This window comes from Cannabis sativa, chromosome X (genome assembly GCF_029168945.1).
Source record: "Cannabis sativa cultivar Pink pepper isolate KNU-18-1 chromosome X, ASM2916894v1, whole genome shotgun sequence".
NCBI lineage: Eukaryota > Viridiplantae > Streptophyta > Magnoliopsida > Rosales > Cannabaceae > Cannabis > Cannabis sativa.
The window spans coordinates 32,645,881-32,658,288 of record NC_083610.1 but is presented as its reverse complement, the minus strand read 5'-3'; the positions used below and the strand labels follow the sequence as shown (position 1 = coordinate 32,658,288).

At 34.0% G+C, this 12,408-nt stretch overlaps 1 protein-coding gene across 1 annotated transcript; it reads left to right on the top strand.

Annotated features, from left to right (window-relative positions):
• Positions 1 to 3,787: 3,787 nt before the first annotated feature.
• On the top strand, positions 3,788 to 9,780 carry LOC115702518 (ethylene-responsive transcription factor ERF022-like). Its single transcript, XM_061106585.1, has one exon. The coding sequence runs from the start codon at positions 4,031 to 4,033 to the stop codon at positions 4,616 to 4,618; it is 588 nt and encodes a 195-aa protein (XP_060962568.1). The 5' UTR covers positions 3,788 to 4,030; the 3' UTR covers positions 4,619 to 9,780.
• The last annotated feature ends 2,628 nt before the right edge of the window (positions 9,781 to 12,408 follow it).

Below are 12,408 nucleotides of genomic sequence, written 5' to 3'. Positions count from 1 at the left end.
TATGTGAATATGTGAAAATTTTGACATACTTGGTGTCAAATTTTGGTGAATTTTTTTTTAAGAGAAATTATAGAAACAAAGTGCTCTTCTATATTTTAAAATCAAGATATTGTCTTGATAAATGAAATGTGAAATTGTGGGGGTGACACTCCAATATGAGAATTTGAGACATGCTTGGTGTCTTAAAATGAAGTGTAATTTAGACATGTTTGGTGTCTAAATTAGTGTTTAATTTTAATATTTTTGGTATTAAAATTATTGAGAATTTGAGTTGTGTGAAATTAATCTTTTATAATTGAATTTTCAAAACTTAAGTACTTAAGGATAAAAGTGATCACAAAGTGAACAATATATTTTAGCATGCATGATTCACATGGAATCAATAGTGAGAGATTATAAAAAATCGCTTAATCTCGGTACAAGATTAAAGCATGAGTTTTTGAGGGATGAGACCTAAACCCCCTTAGTATTTTTCTCATTGATGGTAACCTATCTTAACATTAGTAAAAATCTAATCTTAAGTTTAATAGGTAATAACAAGTCAATAGAGTGAATGTGGTACTCAATTGTCTCATCTATAGATAAGTACATGTGGTAAAAATTGAGGGCTAAAACTGAAAGATTTTTTAATGGAGCTTAAGCTTAAGAAAACTCACTTAAGCTTAAGAAGTGTCTAAAGAGTTGTGCGACACAAACTCTACCTATATGGGTGAGAGGTGGTACTCCCTCTTATGAGAATTGGGAGTTATTCTCTAGAGAATTCATGAATTGGAATTTTACATATGGTCATTAACAGTGCAAGAGCGAGACATGCAGTCTCAGTGAGCATTAGCAAGGGTGTGTGTTATCACTAGTTTGTATTAAAGGAATAATGGTTCAATGCTACAACAACCATTATTTCATCAAACTTTGTGGTGACTATAGTAAGGTAAAATTCAAGTTGAAAGATATTTTACCTAATGCACCTAAGCAAGACTTCTATAATAGTATGTATTTAGTCAATCAATGTGGAGCATTGTTATATTTTCATATAATATTTTTGATTGATTAAATAAATATTACAAAATTTACAAGTTTATTACTAATGAGATAATGTTTAATCTAGTGGAGGATTGTTATATTATTTATAAATAATATAATATATAGATTAAATATATGTAATAAATTAATAATATGTAACATATGACAATATATATTAGTTGTCATTATTTCATAACATATGGGGGAGTTACTTGATACTATGAGTAACTTTCATAATTATCACCAATATTAAGTGTGCAAAATGGTATTACATATCTTAATTTGAAATTCTTAATGCTATAGGAGTTCTGGTGTGTGCATAATTTACTTTTGAGTCCATAACATCCATGGGGTTATGAGTTTGAATTTCAAATGGTGATATCTTAAACATTATATAAAGAGGTCTAAGGTACTCATATTGAGAAGAATTAAGTTTTTATCAAAAAAATATATTTCTAAAAAATCCAAAAAGGCTTGATAATTCCCAAAAGCTATTTCTATATGAGAGTTCCCTTAGTGCTAAGAGATAGGAAAAATAAGCTTTTGGACAAAGGTGTAATACCTTGTTCAAGTTATGGTGATCCTCACTAATTTACACTCAAGGTTGTGAGTGAGTGATCTTATTTTCTTCTTCATATTATATATATGTTATATAATATTATGTATCTATTCATCACTTATATTATTCATATATACATATATATAGTATATGTTGTTGTAACATTTACTTAATTTCTTTGTTGGACCTTGTATTATATTACAATAGAGTTATAATATCTTGATTTTCTTTCATTGTAATGAAATCTCTAACAGATTCGACCATTACCCACCTGATGAAGAAGAAGAAGGTCGAGAGATTAAAGGGTTGTTGGCGTCAGAGCTACTACTGACCTACCCATCGTCAATTGCAGCAGAGGTGATGGAGACAGTCGACTTCGAGGGTGGAAGTGGCACCACACTTTGAGGATTATTAGGGTTTGAAGCTTTAGGTTGTAAAGATGGAAGTGACACAGCAAATGGAAAAGAAATTAGGATTTTTTTTAATTATTATTCTTTTATTTATTTAGTAAAAAAGAAAAAATAAAAATAATTCGTAAATAATTTTATTTTATTTTTAAAATGAATTATTTTTTATTTTAATTTTTATTAAAATGTATTTATTGCGTGGACAAATAAAATTGTTCCATGTGTACACTTATCCACATGTGCAACACACTATGTAAATCTAACATGGCAGTTAACACTAAAAAATATATAAAAATGGTAATCTGTTAAAAGAACACGGGTTTGGAGGGTTTACCGTCAAAAAATGAGTTTGGGGGGTTAATTGCTAGCAATGTGACACTTTTGGAGGTTTTACCGCAATTTACTCTTTTTAAAAGATGATATAGCGTATAACAAAAAGTACATATACCATTCAGCAAAATATATATACTAACAATAATAATAAAAAAAATATATTACTAATATATATATATACTATATATTATACTAACTAAATAATATACCACAATTAAAATATACATATATTATGACAAAAAAAAAAAATTATATACCACCATTGTATATAATAAAATAAAAATTAATTGGATATTATTTAAAAATAAAATTATATACCTACATTAAAATGTTTGTATTATGCTAATAAAATTATATACCACTGTTATACATAGCAAAATAAAAAATAAATAATTTCATCAAAGAGTAATTATATATCATACAACAAAACAGAAATATACTGCACAACAAAATATATATACTAACAATTCACAATAACTTATATAAAATTTAAAAAATCTACATAATTAATAAAAAAAGATTTTAACAAAATTAATATAGATATACCATGATCTTTAAATTATTTGTTTCTAATTCTAAAAAAAATATACAAGAAAAAAAGTTATTAATTTTTTTTATGTAGCAAAACATAATATAAATAATAAATGGTATAAAAGAGTAATTTCTCTCAGTATATTTACTTGCATGATTTGGGGTCATATCTGCAATAATATCTCAAATTAATTCGACACTGTTAGGCCTAATCAATTAACAATTAATACAAGAAAGATTAAATGGCTATCTTTCGGGTCTTGTGTATAAGTTAGGAGGGTTTTGAAGTGAGTGCGATACATTAGACCCATAATTCCTCTAACTAGAAACTCCAATTATGAAGACTCAACTGAATTTGTCTAGGTTAACTATATTAATAGAACCTAATAATTGTTATGTACCATATATGCAGCAATTTTTTTGCACCAAACGAGCCATTCAGGACTATAAGAGCACGAGCCCTATAGAATTCTCTAATTTGATGTGCATTCCATTATATACATATATTCATTAATTAGATTAGCCATGAGAGAGTTCACTTCACTGTATAGTGGGTCCAATTGCAAATATCTTATTTCACAAACCGCGTATTCCATGGATAACGACATTTATTTATATCTAAATATTTATCTATAATATAAGTTTTTCCCTCCTTATCCAATTATTATAAGTTTATATTTTGCACCTCAATTTCCCATTATCGAATTCACCAAATTTAGCAATCACAAATCTTGCTCTATGTACATATGTGCACAAAAATCTTGTAATAAAGTTGTGATAGGTCTCTAGTACACGGGATTTTTTTTTTTTTGTTCTTTTTTAAATAACAAATAATTTCATGAATATAAGTTTGTATTTTGTTTTAATGGATGGTCCATAAGACTCAATAACCCAACACACATGCACACCTTCACCCAATTAAAACTAGAAAAAATAATGATAATGAAAAACTTTTTGGTTGTGAACCTACGTGGAAGCTTACTTCGAAGCATATGTGTTTCACCTCCATGAAGATAAAAAAATCTAATGTGCTAAAGATAAATACACATCTATAAATAAGAACATGTTACATATATCATGACATACTTAAGTATATGATCTAATATACTTCCTCTATAGTAACCATTATATTTGAGAACACAAACACACACATACTGACATATATATAGCTAGTAATTTCATGGGAGAGCCAAGCACTGAGAATAATAATAGCTTCATGGGGAACCATGGCGCGGCCAGTTCTATCTACAGAGGAGTTCGCAAGCGAAAATGGGGCAAGTGGGTGTCCGAAATTCGTGAACCAGGCAAGAAAACAAGAATTTGGCTCGGAAGCTTTGAGACTCCGGAGATGGCAGCAGCCGCCTATGATGTGGCGGCCCTGCATTTCAGGGGACGTGAGGCGAGGGTCAATTTCCCTCACCTCGTTGACTGCCTACCCCGACCGGTGAGCTCGAGTTCGGAGGACATTCGCATAGCGTCTCAGGAGGCGGCGTTGAGGCTGAGAAGTGGGACAGTGGGTCCTTCCACAGTGGAGGAGATTGGTGGCTCCGGCTCTGATGGTATGGGTATGGCGCCTGTCACGGTTCGGCTTTCGCCGAGCCAAATTCAGGCAATCAACGAGTCTCCGCTTGACTCGCCAAAGATGTGGATGCAAATGGTGGAGGAGTCAGCGGTGTTTGGATTCAACAATGGTGATCAGGATAATGATCAGTACTGGGATCATGGTGATTATGAGGATATGCATAACGATTCTCTTTGGGATCCTTAACTAATTAACCTATATATTATTGTTAGGTAGCAATAGTATTTTTTTTTTCATAAATTATATACAACAAAATATAATGACGTAACATTAATAAATAAAACATATTGAAAATTAATTAAGATTATTTTCAACGTCCTATATATTATATAATTACGAGGCCGGGAGTCAGTTTTATATATATAGAGATATATATATATATAATAAGTATTTGTTTTAGTGATTATATATTGGTTATAACATGATCAGCTTATAATAATTAGCTAGTATTGAAGATTTGGGTTGGATTTGTTACATTGTGCGAGTGATTTTGTTTTCAGCAGGTTTTACAATAAGCATATTACAATTTGAAGTTTTCATGATCAGATATTGGATAGTACTGTATACTTTGTTTTCGAGGGAGAAAGTCCATTTGTAATATTATATTCTCAATGGGAGCTGATTTTTTTGGGGTCCCACTTTTATAGAAAAAAAACAAAGGAAAAAGAAATGATGAAATTAGTTCTTGCTTATTGGTTGGCACCATCAAGCTAGATTTTTTTTTTTTAATTCTTTTTTTTTTTTTGATAGAGAAGCTATAATTGTGGTTTGGTAGCCAGGTGCCTATTATATGTGCTATTATGTATGTGTGAAGTGATATTGGTTTGTTGGGTAACACACCAGTGTTTCATGTTCCTATCATTGGCTTCTATTTATGGAAGGGTCTCGTGTGTGGTTATTAATTTATTTTATTATTACTATTGTTATAAATATTAATAATTATGTGGATGTCTAAATCTTTTATTTATTACCATGAATTGTAATCAACATTCATCTTTTCCTTAGTTTCTCTTTTTCTTAGTTTCTTAATATCCCACTCTTGTATTTGTATAAATAGGGGTTCACCCCATTGGAATAAACAACTCAGAAATTCTCATTCACTTTCTCTTTCTCTCTTCATCTTCTTCTTCTTTCTTCTCATCTACTTTATATTATTTTATATTATTTTATAACACGTTATCAGCATGAGTCTCTGCCCAAGCTTCAAGCATGAATCTCTGCCTAAGACCCAATGTAAGTATTTTGTTAAAGTTCTTGAATTGTTTCAAAGTCACGATACACTAAATATATATTTATATATATACTCATGTGACTGAAACAATTTCAAGAATCATTTAGTTTCTTTTTTCTTTTTATCTATATATCTATATATTATATATGTATGTATATGTTTTTATATATTTATTATTAATTTCATATATATATATTATGTTCTTATCATTCATAATATTTACAATATATGTGTGCCTATGATATGATAGAGAAAATCTATATAAATTATACATATATCCAAAAGATTATGTATTATCGATAAATTATTGCATATATCCTAAAGATTATGCATCATCGATAAAATATTGCATATATCCTGAAGATTATGCATCATCGATAAAATATTGCATATATCCTAAAGATTATGCATCATCGATAAAAAATTGTATATATCCTGAAGATTATGCATCCTCGATAAAAAATATTGCATATATCCTGATGATTATGCGTCCTCAATAAAATCTTGCATATATCCTGAAGATTATGCAAACGTAATATTCATTATATAGTTGATGGATATATATTGAAAGAGATGAATACATATTTATATATATGTTCTTATATTCTTTGAGGACAATGAAAAGTAATCTAATATCGATATAGATTTTGACAAACATTTCTTGAAGTAAATGTTTTATATTTGTCAAAAAAAAAAATGATTGTATTTATGTGAATACAACTAAAGAATCATTAAAAATGATTATTATTGATGCAATTTTATAGTGGGTTTTGAATATCCAAAAAGAATGTTAAGAAAATTGCATTGAAACATCAAAGTATAAGAATAACAATGAACATGACTAATGTTATTTAAATACATGAGGCATGTATTTATTGTTAATCATTCCTTGCAGAGAATGATACGAATTGAAGTCAATTACTTTTAAAGATTCCTCGTATTAGTCATGTTATTATACATTGTTATTACTTGCAATGTTGGAAATTATTGAATCTGACATATATTAAAGATTAAATTTTGCATACATCTTGGAGACTATGCAAAAATTACATTCATATATTCTTTGAAATATCGTAAAAGAAATTGTTGAATAATTTCTTATATTTTTATGGATGAACAAGTAATAAATTTTTAAGAAATTTATAATAATGTTCTACTTGTTCAACGTCATTCCCCGAAGTGAATGTAATGATTTTAAATAATCAATGACATTATTTACTACTCAAATATTTCCAAAAAAAAAGTGGAAACAACCAAAAGATGAGATACCACACACAATCAAAGTGCATGAAATTTATATATCATGTGTGGAATTGAATAATAGTGGTCGCGTACCTGTAGTACGGAAACACTTATAATCAAGATAAAAGTATACTTGATTATTTAATAGAATGTGAATTGTACAAACTTATTGTACATTTAGAATATTTAAATATCATTACCTAAAGAGAATGAATAGGCATGAAATTCTATTTCAAAGAATATAGATTTCACATATATTGGTAATGCCAGAAGCAAATTAATATATACATATTTTATTATTTCTTAAAATCAATAGTTTCAAACTATTGTTGGTACATGATATGTAAATATATAGTTACTATATAATTCAGTTTGCATATTCCCAAAAGTGAATATATAATTTACTAATATTTGTTAGTGATCCAATATAATCAAAGTGATAAAGAATCACAAAATGATTAGTTGAAAAGCTTCCTGAAGAAGTCTTACATACAATTGCTACTTTTAGTAGTAAAATTTCTTTTTATGTACCTAGATGTGTAACTTTTATCTAGTTTTGAAAGTGATAATAAATAACTTATTATATGTACTTGTTGTACATTTAAATATATAATATATCAAGTCATGATAATTAGACTGATGAATAGTCTATTAATAAATTAGACGACTTGTTAAAAAGATATCAGGAAAAATGAATGATATGTTATGGTTATATCTATTTGACCATTACAATAACATGATGAAGTTGTCATGTATCTTTTAAATTATACACATCATTGAATTGATGATAGTGATTCCTGAAGAGTGTATATGTTTTGGAGAATAATATAATTATATTATTCGTGTATATAAAAATGAAACTTGTAATGATTATGTTGTAATGAATTTACATTACATTTTGAAAGTTTCATTGAAATACAAATTATAGTAAACCTGAAGTTCATGAATTGAATTATTTTGACATGATCAATCATATGCAATAAATTGTCAAAAAATTTGACTAAATTTTGTTGAAGAACCAGAAGATTCTTCTCATTGTTAATTTATAAGGCTCAAAAGAAAAATGTGCATATATTTGCACATAGAAAATATTTAAATTATATTTCCTTAACAATCTTGAGCTATTGTTAGATTTTTATTGCATAGTTTCTTATCGATGTGATAAGATTATATAATCATGCATTTACAAAATGTGTAAATTTATGTATTTCTAATTATACACGTATGACTCATTCTTAGAAATGAATTAAATTCATAAGGATTGAACTTGAAACTGAAGTTTATTGAACCTGAAGTTCAATGTCATATAGTATATATGAGTTTAAACAAATATTGATTCATTGTGATATACTGAAATCCCTACAGGTATATTAATATTATTAGATATCACAATTTTTAAAAATTCTCTCGATCAGGGGGAGAGAAGCAGTTGGGATCGATGATAATTTTTGAAAAATGATCCTTGCACAAAGTATATAAGAACAATATAGTTCAAAATGATATATACCAACTGCAAATCAATATTATTCAAAGTTGAGATAGAATGAGTTGAAAACGCCTGAAGCGTAAATGAACAATGTAGAAATTATTAATAAATGTTCATTTGATTTGCCCTGAAGTTGTTAAATCTAGAGGTACTCATGGAGATACCTTAATGTTATAAAGTATTAAAATGATAACCGTGATGAAAATGGTACTCGAAAAGACTCCCAAGAGAAGTTAGACATAACACATTTGATCATAATTGAATCCCTGAAGTGATTCTATATAGGTACCTATAAATGATAAACAAATTTGAAAAATATGTAATTTAAAGAGATCTCTATAAGTTATGTCAATATGGGAGGAAATTATCATTTATTGAAATTTGTGTCGACAATAAATATTGAATGTTTGCATATGTAATAAACTAACATGAGATAGCAAGGATCATGGTATTAGATTTGTCGAGAATCATCGACATACATTTTGATTTTTGGCCAAAATATTATGACTGTTGACCGAGGTTTTCGGCAACTATTAAAATATAATTATAATGATGAGCTGTAAGAAAGTGAGATGAAGACTTTTTACGTGGTTGGGGCGTTAATGAGCCTTAGTCCACGAGCCACTGCTATTAATGGATGTATTTAATACAGATTCTACACTTGAGAGAATGTTTTTCTCTTAAATAGAGAGAATGTTCTTGGTGAGTTTGTTCTCTTCTTGCTCTTTTAGCAACCAAGATTCTCGACCCCATTAAATGAGCTTTGAGGGGGTATTTATAGTGTTTTGGTGGGGTAATCCCTAGAATTGTTCTTACACATGTGTCTGTAAGTATCCATAAAGTTGGGCATTTCCGATGAGTATACCATGGGTGATGCATGGTCAAATCCCTAGGTGCCGTAGGGTTTTTATGGAGAATGTCCTTTTTGCCTTATGATTGACGTGACTCTTCGCAGAGTAGCTGTCGTTAGACTTAAATGATCATTACTGTAGCACTGCTGTTTGGGGGCTGTGCCGTCAGACTTTATTGCGTGTTACAGTCCCAACACGCTTCCTCCCATGCAGCATTAAATGCGACTTGATTTCTCGGGAGGGTCCTGACACATCCCGGAGTGCCTTCATGCTATGCTAGCTTCCCGGAGTACCTTGTGCTCCGGGTGTATCCTCCGGGACCCATGCGAATAGCGCTTCCTGGTGGCATAAAAAGACTTAGCAAATCTTCCCAAGTTATCTGATCCACGTGTCCCCTCTCGACTGGTCCACGTATATTGGGCGAATTTAGGAGCAACATTTACCCCCCAAGCCTTGTTTACTTAGTAAAAATAAACCAAGGCTTGTTCAAGTGTCTCCGGTTGACCCCTCGTTTTCCTAGCTCGAGCCTTGAGCGCGTGGGGGCAAATTAAATGATGTCATTTAATGCAGCAATATGCTTTTTGCAGGAATGTTTCCAGCCGCCTCCTCGGTCTTCTGATACGACTTGGGGGCGCGTGGAGGTGTGTCTAATAATGGCATTAAATGCAGCGATTCGCTTTTGCAGAGGTCGATTCGTTTCACGCCCCATGATTGATGCGGCCCATTGATGGTGTCAGACGGATACTCAAACGTTTCCACCGCCTTAATGGTAGATCGATCTGATCCGTTGATTTTTCAGGAATTCGAATCGTGCGTCTCCCCCACCGTGCGATTGGTAGGTGATGACGCCTGTTCCTCATGCGTTTTTGCCTATAAAAGCCACCACCTTTCCTTCATTTCGGTTACTTTCCATTCCTTGCCATTTCTGCTTGAATTTCCTAGAGAGAAAATTTCTCAAAGTAGCACAAACTGCTTTAATACTTAAACACTTCTTTCAAATTTCTTCCGTTTGACTTCGCCGTTGCTTCTCAACTCTCACTCAACCATACTTCGCATTCCCAGTTCAACAATCGACTGTAAGTTTCTTGCATCTTTAGATAATAACATGCTTACATTTACTTCGTTTGTTTTCTGGGTGTGTGAGTGTTTAAGTTCTTCGAGTTCTGCTTTATGTTTACTGCGTTAGTTGTAGAGTCGCCATTGCCATGCCTTTGTTATAGGCACACAGCTTTGTTTGAAGAAGGCCATGTGTTCTTCGTTTAACAATTGCTTAGGGCATAGGAAGGCTTTTCTCTTTTCTTTTCCTTTTTGCAAAACCACTTTCTGCGTTTTTACTGCACCCGACACTTGTTCGTGTGATTCTCTCCGAGTTTCCTGTGTGACACGTGTCCGAGGGGGCCTCTTTCCACGGTTTAGGGGACCCCCACTCCCTTTTCCCCGATTTAGTGGTTTGGTATGGGGCCTAATCGTTGGGTTTTTTCTTTTTGTTTTTCTCGAACATAAAATGTCCGTTCGGCTCGAAATCTTCGAAGAAGAAAGGGAAAAACATAGCCACCCCGGAGGAGGTTTCTTCCGGGACCCGTTGCCCGGGAGGGGTACAAGTCCCGCGCAACCGGTTGGGAAGCGGCCGAGCTTCGATCGACCTCGACTTGCCACTCACCCGCCCTCGAGAACATTATTAATGTGGCCGGGATCAAACCCTCTACCTCAGGGACCTTCCACCGGCCTCCTCGTGACTCGGAGACGCCTAATCACAACTATGACGGCTTCGGGGCTTGGAGTCAGACCCATTTGATGGCCGGTGCCATGCTCCCGCTTCAAGATTACTTTGTGAATTTTCTTGTATTTGTCGGCCTTGCGCCATACCAACTTATTCCTCAAGCTTACCGCCTGCTCTCAGGCTTATTTATTTTTTACACCGCCCGTGGCTAGGGGTCTCCCAGCCCGGCGGAGATTTTATATTTTTATGAACTTGTATCCGTCCCCAAGAAAGGGGACAAACTTAAGGATGGTTTTTATGGGTTCCGGATCCACCCTGCCAACGAGGGGATGGTTCCATATAATAGGCAGACTCATGTTAAGGAGTACCGCCACCGGTTTTTTCTTCTCGTCCGGTTCGTAGCCGTGGACCACCCGGAGCTTCTCACGAGTGGGTGCGGATCCCACCTTACCACGGACGCTCCCCACTCGAGCTTTCCTTCGAAGGGCCCAAGCCTTCGCCTCCTACGACCATGCCGATCTTGATGTCTGGGCCCGGTCACCACGGAGAATTGTAGGAAGGCTAAACTTATCCTTTCTCATCAATCCGTGGATGACTCCAACCTCTCCAAGGTCATCCGCCCTAATGTGAGGGCGCGGTTGCGGAGAAGGCCTTCCGGATGAGCTCATTACGGCGAGAGAAGAAGTACCAAGATTATCTCTACCGGAAGGCCCAGGAGAAGGCGTACTCTAAGGCCCGAGCCGCCTGCGGGAGAGGGCTTCGCGTGGGGAGTCCGGTGGTGCGAAGGAGCCAAGCCATTGGCGGGAAGTCCGAGGCAAAATTTTTTGACAAGATACTTCAAGAAGAGATTGGGGGTCCTTCGCCACGGAGGCTCCTTCGTCTTGAAGGTTCTTTCCGAGAACCAGACTTCCGACCTCGCCCTTTCGCCCCCGAACCAAACTCGGGTGCTCCCGTGCTAGCACTTCGGTGCGGCGTAAGTCTCCCTTGATAATTCGCTATGTCCCTTCCGTTGATGAATATACCGGTCATAGGCCCATAGGGTTCGACGAGCGTCTCCGTAGGTTTAAGATGCCGTCGACCCGGTGGGGATCATTTGAAGGAATTTTATTTTATGAACTTAGGAGATTACCCGGGTCCCCGGATGGGCTCCGCCCTCCGGAACCTATTCCCCTTAGGTCCGTCGGCTTACATAGCGTCCACTGGTTTCGGCCCTCGAACGGTTATCTTGGAGATGATGCCGCGCATTAAAGTTCGGATTTTGCTAGGGCCGAGATTAGGAAGTTCGGGTAGGAGTAGCTTATTTGTTGCGTCTTTTATAAGTGGTTTCTCACGAACTTCTAACACTTGCTTATTTTATTGGAACGAATTGCCTCCATGGATGCCATCCCGGAACGGCTCGTCGGGGTTCATACTCCCGTGGCTCCTCCGCTTTCACCCCCTCTCCCC